At 42.6% G+C, this 25,443-nt stretch overlaps 2 protein-coding genes across 2 annotated transcripts; one reads left to right on the plus strand and one right to left on the minus strand.

Annotated features, from left to right (window-relative positions):
* The first annotated feature begins 1,233 nt into the window (after positions 1-1,233).
* LOC147330073 (uncharacterized) lies at positions 1,234-2,655 on the plus strand. Its single transcript, XM_086291573.1, has 3 exons — positions 1,234-2,075; positions 2,178-2,374; positions 2,627-2,655. The coding sequence occupies exons 1-3, from the start codon at positions 1,234-1,236 to the stop codon at positions 2,653-2,655; spliced, it is 1,068 nt and encodes a 355-aa protein (XP_086147699.1).
* A 190-nt stretch (positions 2,656-2,845) lies between these two features.
* LOC147330074 (inter-alpha-trypsin inhibitor heavy chain H3-like) lies at positions 2,846-24,634 on the minus strand. The gene is made up of 22 exons (XM_086291630.1): positions 24,478-24,634; positions 24,247-24,276; positions 23,972-23,995; positions 23,679-23,833; positions 23,421-23,525; positions 23,162-23,324; positions 22,641-22,751; positions 22,394-22,522; positions 22,177-22,290; positions 21,926-22,094; positions 21,692-21,817; positions 21,391-21,572; positions 6,810-6,995; positions 6,550-6,689; positions 6,217-6,377; positions 5,871-5,897; positions 5,705-5,767; positions 4,666-4,779; positions 4,271-4,472; positions 3,710-3,882; positions 3,348-3,459; positions 2,846-3,226 (listed from the first exon to the last, which is right to left on the minus strand). The coding sequence occupies exons 1-22, from the start codon at positions 24,589-24,591 to the stop codon at positions 3,088-3,090; spliced, it is 2,739 nt and encodes a 912-aa protein (XP_086147756.1). The 5' UTR covers positions 24,592-24,634; the 3' UTR covers positions 2,846-3,087.
* Positions 24,635-25,443: the final 809 nt, after the last annotated feature.

Raw genomic sequence — 25,443 nt, forward strand, 5'->3', positions numbered from 1 at the left:
CAACAAAAGGAGTGTGTAAAACATCTATATTGTAGTGATGGCAGCATACTTTGTATATTTATACTGGCAGTATGGAAAATGATCATTTGGAAATGCTTAAAATGGAAATGATCATATACAGTGAGGTGAGGTGTGGTTGGGGTGTGGACAGTAGTTGTGCTTTTGTAACGTTGAGGTATTGACAGCTACACACTGAGGCTTTGAGCCTCAGTCCTGCCCACATTTTATTCTGTAAAAACTAAATTTTCACTGCTTTTATGACCTTTTTAGTGGGGAGAACATAGCTAGGATTTAATGATTTAACAAATCTTTTAAATCCTTTGTCCTCCACAATGCTAAATGGCTGGGAGTCCTCCATCACCATGCTAACCAGGTCTTCATCTATTTGAGATTGTTCTCCTGAGGAAAGACAACAACAAAAAAGCACAAATATAAATATCACACACATAACTTATTACACTTGTATAATATTGTTATATCATTTAGTAACATTACGGCATGCTATATTATCATGGCATTTGATGGTTCACCTGGTCTTGCTCCACAATTAGTGTTCCCCCTATTCTCATGCAAAGCTCTGTAGCGCCTAAGCATGGATGAGGTGTTGTTGTTATATCCCAGCCCCCTGGCACATAGCAAACACTTCACCTTGTACAAAAGTAAAGCCGCTTAACATAAATTGTATTGCACCACCAGTATTATGAAAATACATCTTCTGTAGAAATTTACATACCTTGTTGGGAGGAATAAAATCAAAATGTTCCCACACAGGGGAGGACATCCTCCTCTTCTTAGCTGGCTCCATTCTCTTCTGACTTTCTCTCCTCACTCTCATAAACCTCCAAACTGTCTCCAAACTGTCTCCAAACTCTCACTAACCGCAACTCTCCATCAAACACCTACATTTTGAATGAAGTCTGAGGGGTTTATATCGCTGTCATAGCTCGCAGCAAAGTTCGAACCACTTCATGAACCAGTCACGTGGTAAAGCCGGGCAGCGAGGCTTCGGACGTCATCATTTTCAGCTCCTCCCATAAATCAAGCAAGCCTCGATACGCTCATCGCAGAAACGCCCCCTCAATTACTCGACACAAGCTTTGAAGCCTCGATACAGAATGTCACATCACTACTTTTGAGTTCATGTTCCGCCTCTGAGTGTCTGCACATTGGGTCCTCCTACTACCACTTCTGCCTGCACACAGCCTTCACATAACAGAAGATCGCGACCAGAACATGGACCCCGCAGACTCATTTTCCTCGGAGTTCAACGCCGAGATGATGCGGATGGTGAGTCTGCTCGACCGCATTGCCCAGTCACAGGATTTACGGACTATGGCAGTCGGGCTAAGCGCAGTAGATGCCATCATTCGGCATAACCCTCAGCTTTCTCAGTTTGCTAAGGACACTAAGTTGGATGGCACCATTACTGCCTGGAGAGAGCAAGTCAGGGTTGGTGAGCTTGCTCTCTCACTCACTAAATCTTCCCCATCGCTGCTTCAGCAAGACACACACTCTCCACCTGCCTCTATGCTGCCACGGACTTCCTCTCCTTCCGGGACCTTGTTCACCTGTCCATTCACCTCTTTCCTGGCAGCTATGTGGTCGGAAGATCAGGAGGAGGTCTCCATTTCTTCACCGGTTCCTGTTTCCTTGTCCCGAAGGAAACGGCACCACCGCCACTCCTCTCCCCAGTCATCTGTTCTGCAACCTGGTCCTGCTGGAGGGTCCGAGGAGCCCGTCCGGCCTTCATCTGTTGTTCCCGCTGGGGGTTCTGGAGAACCGCACCAGCCTTTGTTTGCCTCTGCTGGAGGGTCCGAGGGGCCCACCCAGCCTTCTGCCTCTGCTGGAGGGTCCGAGGGGCCTGTCCAGCCTTCTGTTCCTGCTGGGGGTTCTGGAGAGCTGCACCAGCCTTTGTTCGTCTCCGCTGGAGGGTCCGAGGGGCCCGTCCAGCAATCTGCCTCCGCTGCAGTGCCATCACCTGCGGCTCCCACGCTGTCGCCTGCAGCGCCACCACCTGCGGCTCACGCCGTCGCCTCCCACAGCCTCAGCTACAGCTACAGCTTTAGCTTCGCCTGGTCCAGCCTCAGCTACAGCTTCAGCTTTGCCTGGTCCTGCCTCGCCTGGTCCTGCCTCGCCCTGTCCGGCCTGCACGTCCTCGACCTGTCCGACCTGTCCAGCCTGCACGTCCTCGCCCTGTCCGGCCACCTTCCAGGCCGTTGGCTAGACATTGTCGTTGTTGCGGCCGGCCTCCGGACCTGCCCCGCCGTCGCCGTCCGCACGGTCGGCCCCCTGAACTGTTCGGGCTCCTGTGCTGTTGGCCCCCGGGCCGGCCCCCTGAACCGTTCTGTTTTGGACTCTGTTTTCTTGGGTTCCGGTGTGTTTCTGTTGTTGTTGTTGTTGTTGTTGGGTTTTTTGTTGTTGTTGTTTTGGACTCGTTTTGTTTTTTGGCCCTCTTGGTGCTCTTTTTTTGGTTTGTTTCGATGTGCTCGTTCAAGCCCAAAACACACTAGATTTTTACATTTTCGTTTTTAACATCATGCATCAGCATTGTTTTGGGAAATATTGATTAGATAGTAATAAAATGTTGGCATGTTTACGATGCCTGTTTCACATTTTCATTGCCCAGTTATAGCTCCTACTCTTACCAGTAGCTGAGATTACAGTTATAAAGAGAACTGATTTCATCTTATTGGTGCTGCCCTCAACAACAGTCCCAGTTTCTCATGTACCCCGTTGGGAAAATTAATTGTCCAGCCCTGTTTTGAAAGTGTCTAAGTTAAATACATTTTCCAGTAAATGGGAGGAAACACGAACAGTGTTTGAAACCATGAAAAAGGGACACATATTGACCAATCTTGAGCACATCTTTAATGACTGTTTTGCACATATTTTAATACAAGGAAACACTGAGACAGTCTCCAAGTACTTGACACTGTTGAGATTATTATGTATGCAGCACTATGAATGAAAGCTGTCTTGTGTTGGTTGCTGGTTATTGGTGCTGTAAGTGCCTGCGGATTTGAATATTTATTTAAAAGAATTGCATTTTGATGATTTCAGCAGCTGGTACGGCCGTGTGGCCTCTTCTTAAACAGATTTAAAAAGGCCGGAAACAATGTAGTCTCTCACATGTCCGTCAATGAGGCCAGTCCCATTATTGTGAATGAACCAGCACGGAACATTTTCCCCGTTCTTCACATCGTTCCTGAAATCCCTCTGCCAGCCTCTGTTGACAGAGAGAGATGTTTCATTTAGAAGATTCACACTGCGAGAGCACAAACACAGCAACAACACATTTAAAATTCATTTTGCATGCAAACACTTCCAGACTGAAGTCTTTAGTGTACCTGGTTACATTGAGCTCCTGTCCTTTCACATACATGGTGGCATCTGGTTTCTCTGGGACTTTTCCTGGATGCAAGTGTGCCACCTCATAGTTAATCCCATGATAGAACTGACCTGGAGGATGGTAAACCATTTAAATTATAAAAATATTTGAATTTGGACCCTTTCCAAAACTGGTAATTGTAAATTATACCTAAATAATTTGAGTTTTGCTGTATTTGTTTTACTGATGCAAGAGATTAGTGGTCCTATATTGTTGTTAAATATTATTTATTAATAATTGCATTAACATAGAACATGGAAACATCTTCAAAATCATCAGTGATAAACCACAAATTTAGAGAAGAAATGTGTCATGTTGTACCTAGCAGGCCATGAACACCAGGGGACAGGAGGTGACTGTCCAGGGTGTAGAAACCCAAGTAGTCCCGGTGGTATGGGTGCTTCTTCCACACTTTGTGAAGCAAAATCACAAACTTAACTGAATCTCTTAGTGTTACAGTTAGGCTGCGATCCTTGGTCACAAGAAGATCCACACTGTAGGAGAAAGAATAAAAATCAATCATAAGAGCTTGAAAAGAAGGCAGTCTGACTTCTTTCAGTTTCATGGAAATGTTTCATCTCACATCTAAGAAACGTCTTTGATTCAAAAACCAAAAGGTGGAGAGTCCCAGGTATTTAAACCACAGTGAGGGTTGTGCCTTAGGAGGTGATCATTGGCTCATGATTAATCATGCAGAAAATCACATGAGCCAAAGTGTGAAAAAAAGCAGTGGATCATTACCACCAGACCTTTTGAGAGAAACCACTGTGAGACCTTGCCTCACCTGTCATGTGGCATACTCGTAAGACTCCCTGGATGATGGAGAAACTATGTAGACCTTTTTTTTTTTTTTGCTGTGACTTTAACAATGTAATCACTCACTTGGATCCTTTAATGGAGGCTGCGTCAGACCAAAGCAGTTGGACCCATTTGCCATCCTGGAACAGCGAGATGTCCTCAGTGCTCACCTCTAGCCTGACCCCAAGGGTCTGGTGGACAATGCCAAAACGCCAAAAATAGGTGTTTATTTTCCCATCAGGGGGAGTTTTCTTGTCTCCAATAATCTCACCATTCACCAAAATACCTGGAGACAGTGGGATCCAGTCAGTCACATGATATCTGGACTTTCTGGCACATATTGCATAACTCATGTATGAACTGAGGAAAAAAATATCAGTACAAGTTTTCGATCTATAAAATTATACATGAAGAAAAACAACGACGACACTAAGACTGCATTTCCTAAGTCTTAAGACAGCTGTGTACACGGGGCTGACCTGAATTTGAGTCTCTGACCAGGTTGAAAATGGTTCCTGGTTTGTCGTTGATGTTGAAACACAAAGCATCACCTCGGTCTGGTAGCTCTATCATGAAGTGAGGATCTCCATCCACTGCAGGGGCCCCAGAATAGTGTGACAGGAATAAATACATATTGCAGAAAAACACACAAGCAACATGAAGGTCATGACGTTCCACCCATGAAAAGTCCACACTCATGGGTGGAACCACGTCCATATACTTCATTTTAGTTCCAGCTACATAATCTTAAGTGTTGTTGTCAGTGTTTTGAAACACTGATACTGTTTTCAAAGAAAATCTGTCCATCACAGGCTCTATATTAAAGATGGAGATAGTTTCTGGATCCAAAAAGAGAAGCAAATATGGAGATGTCTTAAATCTGCTGTCATTCTTATGGCCAGCAGGGGGAGGCTTGTCAGGGTTTCAAAAAAAAATTTATATTTATCAATATCTTTGGGAAATGGCACACGGTTTCAGTGATCTATTTCCTGACTAATTTATAAACATGGGGTTCATTTTGTAAACTGTCCCCATTAGAATAAAAAGGAATTCAAAAGCAGCATATTAAGAAAGGACTACAAGTGAGCCTTTCCTTACTCAGAGCCAAAAAGATTGCTCTCCTTAATGTTTCATCTGCATCTATCCATTTTAACCAGAGTCTAAACATGTCTTTTCATTCAAAGAAATGGCATCTTTCTGGCATACTATTGAAAACATGCCAACAAAGCTAAAATTTAGATGAAGCCAAAATTAGTCATTATCTGAGAGCAATGAAGAGCATTTCCACACATCTTTGGACCAGTTAGTGCAGAAGGACTTGAAATAATAATTAGCAATAATTTAAAGTGGCACCAAATTTAAAGTGGAGCAGTCACCAAGTCCTATGTTTGTGAAAGATGCCATGGCATTTTATCTAGTTAACTGTGCCTCTTAATGCAGATCTGTAAATATCAGCAAAGTAAGACGTCATGGCTGGAGCACAATCTATCCTATCTGAACTGTATATGATGTACTTACCAAAATATGCGGGTGCTGGCTGGTAATGCCGTGGATACGACTGCGCAGGTATATAATTATATGCTTTGAACAGGGAGAATAAAATTCAAATCAACACGAATACAACAAATTGACTTTGTCCCATAAATCTTTTTTGTGATTTATCGTTAAAAAAAATATCACTTACTCATTTTTTCAGCCTGCTGTCTTTGCTCTGTGAGAAAAAACAGACAGATAACAGTTTTAAACTGGAGCTCCAGCTTCTGCTTTTATACTTCACTAAAGAGGAATAATATGTGGAAAATGTAAACTCAGTCACCAGTTCTCTTCATGAATGAGCTGCAGCCATGCTTTGCTTTTGTGGTAAAGCTTGACTGCAGCCATTTCAAAGTGACACTTGACAAACACACACAACCACACACACACACACACACACACACACCTCTCCGATTCATCAGTCAATATAGTTTTTGTCTCTTTAAGAAAAGCCAGTCCAGTGTTTTACATTTTTAAACTCTGTTTTCTCCAGGTACCTTCAGTCAGCTTGTCAGCAATAAGAGGGCTGCTTGTCGAGTCTTCGGTTTCGGGCTTGGTAACAACCATGGATGTGAGAGGGGTGACAAAGCTGTACTGCAGGGACATATCCAGGGCCTTGGCTGTTGTGTTGGCTTTCTCATCTGGTGTACCGCTCTTGCTGCCAGAAGGAAAATATATGTATTACTACAGGGAAATCTATAAAAGAACATCAAATGATTAAAATGAGCGTCCTGGTAAAAGAACAAGTGTCATCAAAGACTATATATCATACCATATTTCTTATGAGAACAATGTGCCTTAGCAGCCAAACTGAACTGATTTAAACTGACCTCTTGTCCAGTAACTGCTGGATAGTGAGGTAGGCCCACAACCGCTCGGTAAAATCTCCAAAGATGTACTCCTCGTCTGGGTAAAAAACATCCCAGTCTGCAGCACTCACTTGACCCTGGACTCTGAAGTCTTCTTCGAGCTTCAGGAGAAACAAAAGATAAAATCCATATGAACCAGAGTAAAACAAATAAATATAGGCTATGTCTACTCAATGTCTCAATGTTTCTGCCATTTTTTGTGTTTTTCTTTTTTTCCTCACCCCCTGTCCAACCACTTCCACCAGGAAGTTGTCAAGGTCGTTGTCCATTAAATGACCAGCCACAACAATCTCTGTGCCATTAAACAAGTAGCTAAAGTGGCTGGTGGTCAGAGAATCCACTGCATTGTCAGGATAGTGCATGTCCACCTCTAAAAGTAGAGGGCTGGCCACTTCATCGTAGAAACCCTGAAATAAATACACACACTTTATCACATTTGCATGTTCCAATTTTCTATCGTAAACTCAGCATGAAATAGTGACGGCATGTAATTCATAGGAATATGGCATAACTGCAGTGCTTTAAATGAAAATCTAAGAAATCATGACAATGTCTGTCTGGCTCCTGAAATCAAACCCACAGAAGAGGGCCCTGAAAACTGAAGGGTTTGCCTCCCACTCTTCTTTTAAATAACCTGGGAACCACAAGTAAGAGAGCGAAGTGCTCTGTTCAGGTGCTACATTACTTTGTTTTGGTGGTCTTTAAGAGAAGGTGGGATCTGAGTATTTAACACCTTGTATATGAAGATTGAATTTGATTTGGGATGTAACAGGAAGCCAATAAAGAAAAGCCAGTATGGGAGAAATACTTACTGGCTTTTAGTCAGTACTCTCACTGCACCATTTTGGATCAACTGAAGGCTTTTAGTGAGTTTTTTTAGAAGTTAGAAATGCATGAACTAGTTTTTCAACATCATTCTGAAACAGGATTTTTGTAATTTCAGAGATATTGCGAAGATGCAAGAAAACAGTCCTGCATATTTGTTGATTATGCACATTTAAGGACATATCTTGGTTAAAAACAACTATGGCTTTAGGGTTTTTTTTTTCTGCAGCCGAAGTAATTAGTGTGTATTATCTGGCTTCACTGATAGATAAAGCTGGATATCATCTGCATAGAAATGAAAATGAAATGTACACTATGCCTTCTTGTTTTACTGCCTAAGGGAACCATGTATAATATAAACAGAAATGGTCCGAGCACAGAACCCTGCGGAACTCCATAACGAATCTTTGTGAAGAGGATTCCCCATTTACATGAACAAATTAGAGTCTATTAGATAGAATTTATTTAAAACGGTTACACTGCAGTACATTTGACACCTAAAGCATACTCTAATCGCATCTTTTAAGAGCAAAAAACTCTTTTTCCAGGCTCAATGAAGAACTTCTAATTAGTGAGAAACCATGTTCTTCTCCTCTTGAGTAAGGTATGCATTTGTGAGTTATAATAGGGTGTGAGGTACTTCTGATTTGAGGCTATTTTCAGGGAAGCAGTCAGTGGCAGGTTTTGATTTGGGTGACTTGGGCTGTTGACCAGGGCGGTATCGTGGTTGGGATGGCATCATGGCATCTGCAAAAAAAAGTTGCTTGCACCCATCCTGCCTTGACATCATGCCAGCACATTTTGGAGATTGCATAGGCACATGTCTATTTGCGAGGAGTAAGGGTGGCCTCCATTTATGAGGTGCCTGCTCCTTGCTGCACAGGGAGGAGAGGGGTGGAATGGCAGAGTACTCTCTGGCTGGCTAATGCGGCACCAAAAACCAGCTTGCAAAATAAAACTAAATTGAAAACCAAACAAATCAGGGCTGTCAACGTTAACGCCCTCATCACGATTAACACATTTAAAATTTTTAACGCAATTAATCCATCTGGAGCGCAGAATGACTCAAAATCGCTGGCATGTCTCTGTCAACGCATTTCGGTAGTTTGTCCAAGTTTATGTTGTAGGGTTGGGTGTTGATACTGGAGTGCAAAATTACTGATGGAAGATGGAAAAGAAAAGTTCAAAGCCATCAGGTCCTCAGCTTAGAAAAAAAAGAGAAAAGAAGAGAGAAACGAGCAAAAGATACAGGCAAGCAGATGTGTCTTTGGATAATAGCAGGTATTATGTATGACATGTATCCTGAAACAAGATAGCATTCATTAGTAGGGATTGGGACAACTTCTGTTTACCTTTCTTAGCCACTTGGCTATGATCGTAAGCAGTAGGCAGACAGTAGACACTGATGTGGTTTATTGACTCTTTTGGACTGTTTTCAGCACAATATTAATTAGCCATTAATTGGAAGAGCTGTAATGTTGATTTGCCTGCTATTCTCAATGCATGACGAATTATAATGACTGCTTGTTAGCCATTTGCATAGTCTCTCTCTCTCTCACTATATAAAATATTTATCTTGTTAATTTCAGTACGTTTTCATCATCAGTTTTCACAATAAGATATGTTAATGTATAATCCTTAATATGTTTTGTGTGTGTGTGTGTGTGTGTGTGTGTGTGTGTGTGTGTGTGTGTGTGTGTGTGTGTCAGGGGGTGGCAGAGGGAGTGTTTGCCCAGAGCACCAAACAGGCTAGGACTGCCCCAGGGAGCAGTGATGGTAATAATGCCATTAAAATGGTAAATGGTAAATGGCCTGTATTTATATAGCGCTTTACTAGTCCCTAAGGACCCCAAAGCGCTTTACACATCCAGTCATCCACCCATTCACACACACATTCACACACTGGTGATGGCAAGTAACGGTGTTACTTTTTTCAGCAATTAGTAATCTAACTAATTACTATTTCTGTCATTACAATGTCGTTACTGTTACTAAGAAGAAAATGCAGTGCAGACGCCTTACTATTTTTCAACACACAGAAGAAGGCTGAAGCTACGGTGGCCCTGAGAGGCCAAATGGACTGCAACTTCAGAAAACACTTGCAAAAAGAAAAATGCTGCCAAAAGAAAAATGCTGCAATAAGAAAAATGCTGCAATAAGAAAAACACTTGCAAAAAGAAAAACACTTGCAAAAAGAAAAATGCTGCAAAAAGAAAAACGCTGCAAAAAGAAAAATGCTGCAAAAAGAAAAACGCTGCAAAAAGAAAATCGCTGCAAAAAGAAAAATGCTGCAAAAAGAAAAACACTTGCAAAAAGAAAAATGCTGCAAAAAGAAAAACACTTGCAAAAAGAAAAATGCTGCAAAAAGAAAAATGCTGCAAAAAGAAAAATGCTGCAAAAAGAAAAACACTTGCAAAAAGAAAAACACTTGCAAAAAGAAAAATGCTGCAAAAAGAAAAACGATGCAAAAAGAAAAATGCTGCAAAAAGAAAAATTCTGCAAAAAAAAAAATCGCTGCAAAAAGAAAAATGCTGCAAAAAGAAAAACGCTGCAAAAAGAAAATCGCTGTAAAAAGAAAAATGCTGCAAAAAGAAAAACACTGCAAAAAGAAAAACACCTGCAAACGCACACAAGACACAACGGAAATGTTTCTGGGGAGACAATAACCCGACAGACCAGTTGCACGAACCAAAACATGCTAACAAGTGCACTGGGACTGGGAGACACTTCAAAGAAGTGGAAGCGGGGCGGCCAAAGAGTAAGCTTTTGTAGGTTTTGCTTATAATAACCAGTCCGCTGTAACTGTATGCCAGGCGTTTATTATCAGCCAACATGAACGTCCGTACACTCGTTTTTAGGAAGTACACATAACATCTAGAGAGAACCACAGCGACACCTGCTGGAACTCTCCGTAACGGCAGCAACAGGAGGCAGTATGGACAAACATAACATTGCTGTTATCTACAGCTTTCAAAAGTTAGTTCTGAATATTATGTCACTTATTTATGTGCAAATGTTTAATAATGAAGAACATTAAAACATTACTGTTGGCCACATGCCGGCAAAGTTATGTGACATTAGCGATGTTTGTACTTTTAGCGTTTACTTTGTTTTAAAGCCTATACTTTATACGCCGTTCGATAGTTGACCTTAATCTTACAGAGAATCTGACGATTTTGTGGATAATTAAAGTCAGTCATATATCCACAAACACAACAAGCTGAAAGTCAGTGAATGCTGCTCAGTTTGCGGTCCTGAATATCACGGCACAAGCAGGATTCACTACACTGTTAATGTTAGCTATGTTATATTGCTGCCTCTGTTCGGTGGTGTCGAGCCAAACGGACTTTAACGTGTGTTTGAACGAGCTGACGGTTTACTCGTTAAGCTGAAAGAAAGATGCTTTAATCACAGCAGTCACATATGTGTCCACTGTACCATCTGGGAACTCTTCTTGTTTAGCACTCGTAATAACACAAACACTAAATCCTCCTTCTCTTGTGCTGTTTTGTAGCAGTGTATACATCTGAGACTGTCACCTTTCTGTCTGTCCTGCACTCTCTCTCTTTTTCTTTCTCTCTGATTGTGTAATAAAAGTATGAACATGTATTTATAAGTTACACTTGTGTTTGAATCCTGCAGCTTATCACACATTTGATTTCCATGTGACAACTGCAAGTGTCCAGAGTGAGGACAGACTGAAGGACCCACTGCTGCACATCATCTGTGAGGCTTTGCACCCCTGATGATCCACCAGGACAAATTCAGCACTGTGTGAGGAAGAGGAGGAGGAAGAGCCAGCAGCAGCTGACAGATGGAGAGAATAGACAGACTGTTCTACCTGTTCCCTGTTTGTGAAGAACTGCTAGGAAAGTTATAACTAATTGTCTGTCCTGAATCAGTCTTATTAGATAATGTTCAAATAATTTTATCATTCCAGTGTTTTCAGTGTGGGAGAAAGTACTCAGGGCTGTCAAGTTACACACTATGAAATGCAGCAACAAGTTTAATATTCAGAAACCTAAAGTATGTATCAGCAGCAGAATGGATCTAAAAATAACTGTTTGTTTCAGTTCTATGAAGCTTTGAGTATTTTGGATTAGTAGCACTGCTGTGTTTGTTGCATCATATTGCTGTAATTGTTTATATGCTTTATATATTCTGAGGTAAGTTGATCTATACACACATATGTATATATATATATATATATATATATATATATATATATATATATATATATATATATATATATATATATATATATATATATATATATATATATATATACAGTGGGGCAAAAAAGTATTTAGTCAGCCACCGATTGTGCAAGTTCCCCCGCCTAAAATGATGACAGAGGTCAGTAATTTGCACCAGAGGTACACTTCAACTGTGAGAGACAGAATGTGAAAAAAAAATCCAAGAATCCACATGGTAGGATTTGTAAAGAATTTATTCGTAAATCAGGGTGGAAAATAAGTATTTGGTCAATAACAAAAATACAACTCAATACTTTGTAACATAACCTTTGTTGGCAATAACAGAGGTCAAACGTTTACTATAGGTCTTTACCAGGTTTGCACACACAGTAGCTGGTATTTTGGCCCATTCCTCCATGCAGATCTTCTCGAGAGCAGTGATGTTTTGGGGCTGTCGCCGAGCAACACGGACTTCCAACTCCCGCCACAGATTTTCTATGGGGTTGAGGTCTGGAGACTGGCTAGGCCACTCCAGGACTTTCAAATGCTTCTTACGGAGCCACTCCTTTGTTGCCCGGGCGGTGTGTTTTGGATCATTGTCATGTTGGAAGACCCAGCCTCGTTTCATCTTCAAAGTTCTCACTGATGGAAGGAGGTTTTGGCTCAAAATCTCACGATACATGGCCCCATTCATTCTGTCCTTAACACGGATCAGTCGTCCTGTCCCCTTGGCAGAAAAACAGCCCCATAGCATGATGTTTCCACCCCCATGCTTCACAGTAGGTATGGTGTTCTTGGGATGCAACTCAGTATTCTTCTTCCTCCAAACACGACGAGTTGAGTTTATACCAAAAAGTTCTACTTTGGTTTCATCTGACCACATGACATTCTCCCAATCCTCTGCTGTATCATCCATGTGCTCTCTGGCAAACTTCAGACGGGCCTGGACATGCACTGGCTTCAGCAGCGGAACACGTCTGGCACTGCGGGATTTGATTCCCTGCCGTTGTAGTGTGTTACTGATGGTGACCTTTGTTACTTTGGTCCCAGCTCTCTGCAGGTCATTCACCAGGTCCCCCTGTGTGGTTCTGGGATCTTTGCTCACCGTTCTCATGATCATTTTGACCCCACGGGATGAGATCTTGCGTGGAGCCCCAGATCGAGGGAGATTATCAGTGGTCTTGTATGTCTTCCATTTTCTGATGATTGCTCCCACAGTTGATTTTTTCACACCAAGCTGCTTGCCTATTGTAGATTCACTCTTCCCAGTCTGGTGCAGGTCTACAATACTTTTCCTGGTTTCCTTCGAAAGCTCTTTGGTCTTGGCCATGGCGGAAGTTGGAGTCCGACTGTTTGAGGCTGTGGACAGGTGTCTTTTATACAGATGATGAGTTCAAACAGGTGCCATTCATACAGGTAACGAGTGGGGGACAGAAAAGCTTCTTACAGAAGACGTTACAGGTCTGTGAGAGCCAGAGATTTTCCTTGTTTGAGGTGACCAAATACTTATTTTCCACCCTAATTTACGAATAAATTCTTTACAAATCCTACCATGTGAATTCATGGATTTTTTTTTCACATTCTGTCTCTCACAGTTGAAGTGTACCTCTGGTGCAAATTACTGACCTCTGTCATCATTTTAAGTGGGGGAACTTGCACAATCGGTGGCTGACTAAATACTTTTTTGCCCCACTGTATATATATATATATATATATATATATATATATATATATATATATATATATATATATATATATATATATATATATATATATATATATATATGCCTGGGAGCTTGAGGGTCCTGCGCAGTATCTTAGCTGTTCCCAGGACTGCGCTCTTCTGGACAGAGATCTCCGATGTTATTCCCGGGATCTGCTGGAGCCACTCGCCTAGCTTGGGAGTCACCGCACCTAGTGCTCCGATTACCACGGGGACCACCGTTACCTTCACCCTCCACATCCTCTCGAATTCTTCTCTGAGCCCTTGGTATTTCTCCAGCTTCTCGTGTTCCTTCTTCCTGATATTGCTGTCATTCGGAACCGCTACATCGATCACTACGGCCGTCTTCTTCTGTTTGTCTACCACCACTATGTCCGGTTGGTTAGCCACCACCATTTTGTCCGTCTGTATCTGGAAGTCCCACAGGATCTTAGCTCGGTCATTCTCCACCACCCTTGGGGGCATCTCCCATTTTGACCTCGGGACTTCCAGGTTATACTTGGCACAGATGTTCCTGTACACTATGCCGGCCACTTGGTTATGGCGTTCCATGTATGCCTTGCCTGCTAGCATCTTGCACCCTGCTGTTATGTGCTGGATTGTCTCTGGGGCATCTTTACACAGCCTGCACTTGGGGTCTTGCCTGGTGTGATAGACCCCAGCCTCCATGGATCTTGTACTCAGAGCTTGTTCTTGTGCTGCCATGATTAGTGCCTCTGTGCTGTCTTTCAGTCCAACTTTGTCCAGCCACTGGTAGGATTTCTGGATATCAGCCACCTCCTCTATCTGCCGGTGGTACATACCGTGCAGGGGCCTGTCCTTCCATGATGGTTCCTCGTCTCCCTCCTCTTTCTTGGGTTTCTGCTGCCTGAGGTATTCACTGAGCACTCGGTCAGTTGGGGCCATCTTCCCAATGTATTCTTGGATGTTCGTTGTCTCATCCTGGACTGTGGTGCTGACACTCACCAGTCCCCGGCCCCCTTCCTTCCGCTTAGCGTACAGCCTCAGGGTGCTGGACTTGGGGTGAAACCCTCCATGCATGGTAAGGAGCTTTCTTGTCTTTATGTCAGTGGCTTCTATCTCCTCCTTTGGCCAGCCTATTACCCCAGCAGGGTACCTGATCACGGGCAGGGCGTACGTGTTGATGGCCCGGATCTTGTTCTTACCATTCAGCTGACTCCTCAGGACTTGCCTGACCCTCTGCAGGTACTTGGTGGTTGCAGCTTTTCTAGCGGCCTCTTCATGTTTCCCATTCGCCTGCGGGATCCCCAGGTACTTGTAACTGTCCTCTATGTCTGCAATGTTGCCTTCTGGTAGTTCAATCCCCTCAGTTCTGACTACCTTCCCTCTCTTTGTTACCATCCGACTACACTTCTCCAGTCCGAACGACATTCCAATGTCATTGCTGTATAGCCTGGTAGTGTGGATCAGTGAATCGATGTCTCGTTCACTCTTGGCATACAGCTTGATGTCATCCATGTACAGGAGGTGGCTGACAACTGCTCCGTTCCGTAGTCGGTATCCGTAGTCGGTATCCGTAGTCGGTATCCGTAGCCAGTCTTGTTAATGATCTCACTGAGGGGGTTCAGGCCTATGCAGAACAGCAGTGGGGACAGAGCATCTCCTTGGTAGATCCCGCACTTGATGGTGACTTGTGCTATGGGCTTGGAGTTGGCCTCTAGTGTTGTACGCCACATCCCCATTGAGTTCCTGATGAAGGCTCTTAGGGTCCCATTGATCTTGTACAATTCTAGGCATTCCAGTATCCAGCTGTGGGGCATTGAGTCATAGGCCTTCTTGTAATCAATCCAGGCAGTGCACAGGTTGGTCAGTCTGGTCTTGCAGTCTCGGCTGACTGTTCTGTCTACCAGTAGCTGGTGTTTTGCGCCTCTGGTATTCTTGCCAATTCCTTTCTGTGTCCCGCTCATGTATTGACCCATGTGCCTGTTCATCTTAGCCGATATGATGCCTGACAGGAGCTTCCATGTAGTACTGAGGCAGGTTATTGGTCGGTAGTTGGAGGGGACCGGTCCCTTCTTGGGGTCCTTGGGGATCAGGACCATCCGACCTTCGGTTAGCCATTCCGGATGTCTCTCGTTAACTAGCAGCTGGTTCATTTGTGCTGCCAGACGTTCGTGGAGTGCAGTCAGCTTCTTTAGCCAATAGGCGTGAACCATGTCGGGCCCTGGTGCTGTCCAACTCTTCATACTGGAGACCCTTTCTTGGATATCTGCCACTGTGATGGTTACTGGACCCTGTTCAGGGAGGTCGCTGTGGTCTGCCCTCAGATCCACTAGCCACTGAGCATTGCCGTTATGGGTTGTGTCCTTCTCCCATATGCTCTTCCAGTATTGCTCCGTCTCCAGTAGGGCTGAACGATTATGGAAAATAATCTAATTGCGATTTTTTGCCCCAATATTGCGATTGCGATGCGATATGCGATTATTTTTTAAGGTCTTTGTCTTCTGTATTATTAAACAAAGACAAGCAATACATCATATAGTATGGCCAATACTATATTACATTAATTTTAAACTGTTCTTTCCTGGAAGACAGACCTCTGTTATGATGACATGAGGTGATGCATGAATTGATGACTGACATTTTTATTTAACTTCTTCAATCACAACAGTATATTTGAACATACACAATAGTTAATTTTTAGCTTACAAACATCTGAGCATAAAGTGCTGACAAGGAACCCTGGTGTAAACATTAAAATGAAAGTCAGTACAATGTGCAGATTGCAGAAATATACATAAACAAAATCAGTGGCTTTACCACACTCAGTTTTTCGACATCTGTGAACTACTAGACAGTCATTAAATTAAAAAATAATATTAAATAAATAAAACTAATAAATAAAAAATACACACATCTTACTGATCTCTGCAGTCAGTAACATTACACATAAAGTGCAAACATAATAGCAATTGTATAAACACACACACAAACACGCCTTTCAAATTTAAAGGCGTGAAATTGGACGGTCTAGTTCTGATTAGCGTCACCGCTGTCTCGGTGGAGTTTAATAAACTCGGCCGTCTGCTTCTTGCTATCTAAAATATAACCAGACACTGGTGTAAATTCTCGACTGTCTCATACTTCTGTTTAATAAGTTTTCTGTTTGACGTTTAGTCAGCTGTGTGAAAACCAAGGAGGAACCCGGGGGATTAATAAAGTTTTATTTTATCTAATCTAATAACTTTAATCTCAGCCAAACCGATTTACTCACGAACAAACAAAACACTGAAAAAAGCCCAACAATAACATTTTTAGGTTGTCTAAGTGACTTATATATTACGTTTAACCCGAGCAGCGAAACTCCGCGGTGATCTGAAAATGATGTGCCGGGAGTTGTGCCGTTCTCGGCCGCATCAGTAACCCTCGAGCTCCCGGCTAGCTGTCGAGCTGGTGGGTAGCAGACGCCTCTGAAAACGTCGAAGCACTTTTGCAAATATGGGATATCTTGATAAACCGAGCAGATATTTGATGTTTACACAACTACTTTCTCGCCTGAAAATATGTTAAAAGTTTATTTTGTGACCCTGAAAGATTAGTATGAGTAATTTTAAAACTTAGTAGCGGCCGCCATTGCTGGAAACTGGAGTTTGGCTGGGCCGCGCTATGAATTCTGGGATATGGTAGTAATTTGGACAGCCTTCGGCGCGTCGCTGTGACGTAATCGGTCTACAAATGCGGCCTCAGGAGGATGCAGCCCATGAATTTGGACATGTCCAGAGTATAATCGCAGCCTTTGCGGTTAGAAAATTGCACTTGATCATGTCGCGATATTATCGCAAATGCGATATATCGTTCAGCCGTAGTCTCCAGCCTTGGTGGTGCTGTTCTCTTATTATTATTGTTCCCTTGCCACTGAGAGTACACCTTTGCTGGTTCTGTGGAGAACAGCTGGTTTATTTTCCTGCCTTCTATCTCTCTGGTGTACCTCCTCAAGCGGCTGGCCAAGGCTGTGAGTCTTTGCTTGGCAGTTTCCAAGGCCTCAGGTATGGACAGCTTGCTGTATTTCTTATGCACCTTCTTTGTCGCACCTTTCTGCAACTCCGTTAGTTGGCTAACCTCCCTCCGTGCTACTTTGATCTTGCCCTCTAGCCTCCTTCTCCATGGAGAGTACTGCCCCTTGTGGCTGTTCAACTTGTAGCCAAGCATCTCACTGATCACTGCTGCCGTATTGTAGATCAGCTTGTTAGTGTCGGTAATCGTGGTTGTAGGTATTGTCCGTAGTGCTGCATTAACATCATCTAGCAGACCTTCTGAGGGTACTTCACGTAATCTTGGTAACCGGCTACGGGGGATCCAGGTTTCAAGCTTGGCCATGATCCTATTTTTCAGGTCAGTTCCTCTCGCACTCAACAATCCTTCTCCTATCGCACTTGGGGCTATGTACCCAATCTCGGGTGGGGGTGATGATATCTCCCCCCTGACCTGGCGTCCTGACTCCTCCTTGCCGTAGCATTTGTGTTGTACCTCGTCAATCTCTAGCTGTGAGAGCAGTCCCTTCTTTCGAATGTTGGAACACTGAGCTACTAGTTGTTTCGCCGTCATTGTGGATGTTGGGTATCGAAGAATCCATAGGTCCCTCATCCTATTCATGTAGCCCCTTCCGCCGGGGTTACTTGCGTAGTAGCATTCCAACAACGCCCTGTTTTCGTCTCTTGCCCACCGATGCCTCCTTGTTCCAGTAGCCCACTTTTCGTCAGGGTGCCCTGGTTCCTCCGGGCGACGTCTGAGCCGGCATGCCTTCATATTTATCTGTCTCGCTCATGTCTCACATCAATCACATGACCAATTTAAGATCACATAGAAACAAGATGCTATATACCATATAGCATCTTATATAATGCTATATAAATTGTGTTGATAGGCCAAGTAAAACCAGAGCCAGGATTAAAAAAATTCATAAAAGTCATGATAAAATAAAATATATGTGGTGTTTTCTCCAGAATACTATCGTTGCGTTTACTGTCTAAGGACAGCGCTTGCAAGCACTCTCTGCTTATGATTCCCCCCCCCCACCTATTGGTGGAAAAATGTACCATGTCGACCAATAAAAAAACTGGTATGGTCACATAGCATTTGGTTCTTTAGGGAGAGGGGGATGTTTTAGGAGTGAAGGCGGTGAGAGAACGAAAGAGAGAGAGAGAGCTTTGAGATGTGAGAGATTTGTGATGTTTAGCGTGTCTGGAGTGTGTAGTTAGTGTGTCATGTAGTTAGTGTTTAGTGTTTAGTGTAGTCTCCAGGTGGAGTGATACATCTCCTGCTGTCATGCATTGATGTATCAGGCTTGTGAAGTGCTCCTTTATCTTATAGTGGATATGATTATTTTTTGGAGTGGCACAAATAATTTGTGCTGAAAAGAATGACACCAAACAAGGCAAGATAAATACAGTGGGGCAAAAAAGTATTTAGTCAGCCACTGATTGTGCAAGTTCCCCCGCCTAAAATGATGACAGAGGTCAGTAATTTGCACCAGAGGTACACTTCAACTGTGAGAGACAGAATGTGAAAAAAAAATCCATGAATCCACATGGTAGGATTTGTAAAGAATTTATTCGTAAATTAGGGTGGAAAATAAGTATTTGGTCACCTCAAACAAGGAAAATCTCTGGCTCTCACAGACCTGTAACGTCTTCTGTAAGAAGCTTTTCTGTCCCCCACTCGTTACCTGTATGAATGGCACCTGTTTGAACTCATCATCTGTATAAAAGACACCTGTCCACAGCCTCAAACAATCAGACTCCAAACTCCGCCATGGCCAAGACCAAAGAGCTTTCGAAGGACACCAGGAAAAGTATTGTAGACCTGCACCAGACTGGGAAGAGTGAATCTACAATAGGCAAGCAGCTTGGTGTGAAAAAATCAACTGTGGGAGCAATCATCAGAAAATGGAAGACATACAAGACCACTGATAATCTCCCTCGATCTGGGGCTCCACGCAAGATCTCATCCCGTGGGGTCAAACTGATCATGAGAACGGTGAGCAAAGATCCCAGAACCACACGGGGGGGACCTGGTGAATGACCTGCAGAGAGCTGGGACCAAAGTAACAAAGGTCACCATCAGTAACACACTACAACGGCAGGGAATCAAATCCCGCAGTGCCAGACGTGTTCCGCTGCTGAAGCCAGTGCATGTCCAGGCCCGTCTGAAGTTTGCCAGAGAGCACATGGATGATACAGCAGAGGATTGGGAGAATGTCATGTGGTCAGATGAAACCAAAGTAGAACTTTTTGGTATAAACTCAACTTGTCGTGTTTGGAGGACGAAGAATACTGAGTTGCATCCCAAGAACACCATACCTACTGTGAAGCATGGGGGTGGAAACATCATGCTATGGGGCTGTTTTTCTGCCAAGGGGACAGGACGACTGATCCGTGTTAAGGACAGAATGAATGGGGCCATGTATCGTGAGATTTTGAGCCAAAACCTTCTTCCATCAGTGAGAACTTTGAAGATGAAACGAGGCTGGGTCTTCCAACATGACAATGATCCAAAACACACCGCCCGGGAAACAAAGGAGGGGCTCCGTAAGAAGCATTTGAAAGTCCTGGAGTGGCCTAGCCAGTCTCCAGACCTCAACCCCATAGAAAATCTGTGGCGGGAGTTGGAAGTCCGTGTTGCTCGGCGACAGCCCCAAAACATCACTGCTCTCGAGAAGATCTGCATGGAGGAATGGGCCAAAATACCAGCTACTGTGTGTGCAAACCTGGTAAAGACCTATAGTAAACGTTTGACCTCTGTTATTGCCAACAAAGGTTATGTTACAAAGTATTGAGTTGTATTTTTGTTATTGACCAAATACTTATTTTCCACCCTGATTTACGAATAAATTCTTTACAAATCCTACCATGTGGATTCTTGGATTTTTTTTTCACATTCTGTCTCTCACAGTTGAAGTGTACCTCTGGTGCAAATTACTGACCTCTGTCATCATTTTAGGCGGGGGAACTTGTACAATCGGTGGCTGACTAAATACTTTTTTGCCCCACTGTAGTTTTTAAAGGTGAACTGTAGAGGTAAAATAACAGCAATTATACTCTCGCCCCAAGGGGGTTAGACTTTTTTTTTTATTTACACAATAGTTACTTTTCCCAGTAATTAGTTACTTCTATAATATTGCAACTCAGTTACTAACTCAATTACTTTTTGAAGAAATAACTAGTAACTATAACTATTTACTTTTTGAAAGTAACTTGCCCAACACTGCAGGGGAGCCAGAGTATTCAGAGTCATATCCAGTGACAATCTATCAGATAATCAACCTCTGTGAGAGTTTAGGTAGCGGCTCTGCATTGTGTTGGCTAAGAGTCAGGCTTTCAAATGAATTCAAACTGTCTGTGTTGTTGTGGGCTGTTGTGGGCTGTATATATTATCTGAATGGGACAACTAAGGAGAGAGGGGGGTAGGGCAAAGTGCGCTGCAGGAGAGGAGAGGTGTTTGCGTAGATCTGTTTGTTTTCAGATGCAACACACTCAACCTTTTAATGAAGAAACAAATTCAAATATCACTCTGATAACACTGTTAGTGTTGTTATCAATATTATCAATATTTGGATCAGTCCACCCGACTCTAACTGGAAGACAATGGTCGCTGGTGTCTCTAGTTTCACGCATCTCAAAACAGTTGCCAATAACGAGAATATTTTCCTCACCACGTGAGGCAAAATAATTCACACTATGGTTGTTTGGTGAATGGGACAATATGGACTTCCTGCTTACTGTTACCCAGCTGGCCTGATTTATTGGCTACTCTGTACAAACCGCCCGGGGAGGCAGTTAACGATGGCTAAGCCCACATGGACTACAGGGCTCTGGCTAGCTGCAGGATTTTCAAGGGTCTGGAGCTGGGACTCCAACTCAGTGATTCTGGTTTCCAAAACTACAAACAGGCTGCATTTATTCTAATTATAATTTGCAGGTGATTTAGCAGAAAGTATGCTTGGATAAAGCACACGAGGTTACACTGTGGAAGAAGTTATTATCTAAAGGTTTCTAAATAAGGGAGCTACACATATTAGTGTGGAAGAGGAACTCGCACCTGGAGCTGAGCAGCAGCATCTGAAGCTTCAAAGATTCTGCGGGCCAGGCCTTTGTTTTGTTTGCTCATCACATCCAGGAAGGAATAATCCACATCATTTCCAAATCCAAGGCAGTACAGAGACATGTTTCCCCCAATAGCTGTACGCATATTCTCCTGGATCTTGCCAGTGTTGCTCTCTCCTACAAATGCATGCATGCAAAACATAAAGAAAAAAATGCTAAATGCAATGTAATGTTAAATGTTAAATGCTGAACAAACATAATCTAGCCTACGGTATGTTTGCACTCTACATACTTACCCTCATTTGGCATTCCATCAGTCAGTAATATAATCATATCAGCACTTCTCTCTGGTAGCCTCTCCATCTGTCTGTCTTTGACCAGCATGTTTACAGCAGTCAACACTGCATCATTAATATTGGTTGCTAAAAGAAAAACACAATTCATGTTTTAAAATGTATAAACTATTAATGTTTTTGTGCTGTTAGGTGTTTGTTTTTTTGTTTTGTTTGCTTGGTTTTTGTATTTCTTACTTCCTCTGCTACGCATTCTTCTGATGTAATCCATGGCTTCAGTTATGTTTTCCTTTGTTGCTTTGGTAAGTGAATCCTTCCAGGTTTCAATAACAGAATCAAACAGGATGATGGCAAAGTGGTCGTCTTCATGGACTTGTTGAAGAATGGCCAGCATAGCTTCTCTTGTCTACAAAGAGTCAGAGGATGACGTGTGTCCACGTGAACTTTGACATATTAGAAGCACATCAGGGGTCAGAACAACTTCTTACCTGCTCCATCTTTCTTCCACTCATTGATCCACTTATATCAATTACAAAGACCACATTCTTTGGGAGTTTAGGTAATTCAGGAGCAAAGAAGTGCACAAAGTATCCATTTACAATCTGAAGAAGAGACAGATTCCAAAAAGTAATGAATTTTAAAACAATGGTGTAATAAATCACTTTTTCAATTTGATCTTATTCAGTACTTGAAGCTTTCACTGACCTGTATGTCCCCAAGGTTCTTCTCTCGCTTCACATCATAGCTGACAATAAAATCTCCATCAATAAGTGTTCCATCACAACCTGGACACTTCCTCTGCTGCTCCATGGTTGGTGAGAAGGAGATGTGTGCCTGAAAAGGGAATAATACATACACAATTATGATCCCAACTGAGATTCAACCATGCAATAAAGTGGGGTGCAGTAATTAGAAAGTTTATTATAGATGATCATCAATTGTATGAAGGTACCTTTCTGTCTGTGACAGTTTTCTCCACCAGAGGGAGCAGCTCATTCGAGAGGAAGGTTGCATGGGCGTCAACATAAGAAATGCCCTGAGGCTCATAGATGTTTGTCACAATCTGTTTCCACAAAGGCAAACATGGAGACAAGAGATCATTTCTAATGTAAATCAGGAAATCACCCTATGGGGGTTAAAATGTCTTGATGCATGCTCAATCATCCAGGTAAGGAAATCCCAAAAAGTTGATTTGTGGACTCTGTTCATGTGGATGTAACTGTTTTCAGTGCAAGAAACATTTTGTCACTCATCCAAGTCACTTCATCAGTTTCAGCTGACTGCATGTTTGTCCAACCTTATAAACAGTATCTGGCTGTAGTGCTTTCAGTGGGAGAAATGTTTTGTCAATCATCAAAATGTATCTTTGCACAATAACAAAACGTTTCTCCCACTGAAAGCACTACAGCCAGATACAAAGAATACATTTTTTGGGACACCCTAAGTAGGGAATCTAATCAAACATGGATTCACCTGAAAGTCCTGAACCAGTGTTTTGGGTTTGACTCTGGTCAAAAGCTCATATCGGCCCAGTTTCCTCTGAAGGAGCTCCTCATATGTCAGGACAAAGGTCACGTTGCTTTCAGCTGCAATATTGACAGAGACTGAAAACTTCTCCATCTTTCTTCCAGAAGCCCTGGAAATAACAACAACAAAAATGTCGCAGAGATATCTGACAGCTTCTCCAGTGAATTTACACGATCTGTGTTTCTGGTTCATTTGGACGACTCACTTGACGAGTCCAGCAGTCTGTCCAGAGGAAACAGCCTTCTCGTACTGTTTCTTAGCTTTCTCCTTCTCCTTCACCTCTCCAACATACACCTGACCCTCAATTTCCCTGTGGATGTGAAAGATGGAGATAGACATGAGGGATGTTAAAGCACATAAATTGACACCAAGATAGTGAGAAATTCAGCTTTGGAGCACAGTTGTGAAATGAAGGACTGGCCTATAAAAACTGTCAGAATGATTAGAGAGGAAACAGACTAACATGCTGAAGTTTGTGATGAAAGCAGTCTTGGGCAGCTCCACTTCAAAAAAGATTTCCTGTGACGAGTTTGCTTTGTTGAACGCCTTGGAGGTCATGACAGTGTGGGCAAAATGAGAGGTCACAGTGCAGTCCACTGTCACACTGTGCACCTCCACCTGAGACAGAGACAGAAGGAAATGTAGGAAGATAAAAATGGGTTTCTCTCTATGAATCTGATTTTTTAATCTGAATTAAAACTATTATCTCTCATCACCATTATCATCACCAGGAATATGAATGGATACATTTCTTACCATTACTTCATTTGTACTTCTTTTCTGTAAGAACAAAGGGCGATGGATTCACATTAAAAAATAATAAGGCTGCACTAAGCTCTTAATTTCCACTGCATGTTTATGTAGTTATTGGTTTACCAGCAGATATATCTTTAAAAATAGTGTGATCTGTGTTATGTTGAAGTTGAGCTGTTATGACGCAGTATCAGAAACTGAATTTTAGCAGTGATTAAAAACTAATGAGATGTTTTCACTAATACAAAGAGACTATGTGTGAATAGTTTTCCAAGTACCTGCAGTGATCTGGCAGCTCCTCTTCTTTCCTGAAATACACACACAGGATATTACGGAGATTACACGAAGTAAGTTTTAAGAAAAAGCTTACAAAAAACTCAGACACAGTTGGTGTTTAAGGGTTTTGGGTTAAAAAAAATAAATCATAGAACTACTTTCTGAAGTCAGCGCTGTCAAAATCATGCCACAAAGTTATTTCAGTTTCATATCACAAAAGTGTTTGACGTTACCTGTATGGCTTCATCGTGCCTGGAGATGACCAGAGCTCCTGAGGCTGAGCTGCTCAGCCAGAGGCAGGCGCAGCCCCACAGCAGCAGCAGGCGAACACCCAACAGTCCAGACATGACCAAACTCTGACTGAACACTGGCTGACTTCAGTGCAGAGCAAAACTCTCAGTGTCCTGTGGGAGGGACACGTATCTGTGTGTTTTCCTATATTGGTCAGCTGCCCTGAGCTCAATGTCCAGGAGGCTGTGAGGTGGCTGTGAACCGCAAAGATAATATTTGCTAGTTTGTGGATGTTTGGGAGAGTGAATCCAATCGACACTTAATTAAAGACTTAGCAAAGTGACAATAAAATCGACACCAACTGTTTCAAGAAAGTAATCCGAAAAAGTTGATTCTGTTCATCTGGACGTAACGTTTTCAGTGGGAGAAACGTTTCATCACTCATTCAAGTGACTTCTTCAGTCACAGCTGACTGCAGGTTTGTCCAGCCATATAAACAGTACCTTTACACAATGACTCAAACGAGGCCACTAAATGAACAATGGGCTGTGAGGTCAGTTCCTTGATTATTAATATGCAAATTGTCATGACCATTGATCAACAAACACTTTTCAAAGACCATTGATCAAAGACTACAGATTAACGGGCAAGAGTACCATTCACAGAAAGCTGGAGAATGGCTGCAATCACAGCATTGTGAGATGGGGAAAGATGTCTCTAAATCCTTTAGGTTTCTTGGCTGCCGCCTGGAAACTCGAAACTTTATTTTTTACAGGCCTGAGGTCTGGAGACTGGCTAGGTCACTCCAAGATCTTCCACATCTCGTCTTCATTGTTTTGGCTGAAGGAAGGAGGTTCTTGTGTGGGACTTTACTTTACAGTCTTTTTATGCTCTTGGAATTAAAAAGTGAAGACCTGTCAGAAACTACAAGAGGCTTTTTATCATTTCTCATCATCAGCATTTATGTA

Source organism: Aulonocara sp. 'chitande type north' Nkhata Bay, linkage group LG5, assembly GCF_057382095.1.
Source record: "Aulonocara sp. 'chitande type north' Nkhata Bay isolate Kocher_YH1m ecotype deep benthic linkage group LG5, A_spYH_male_GT1.1, whole genome shotgun sequence".
Taxonomy (NCBI): domain Eukaryota; kingdom Metazoa; phylum Chordata; class Actinopteri; order Cichliformes; family Cichlidae; genus Aulonocara; species Aulonocara sp. 'chitande type north' Nkhata Bay.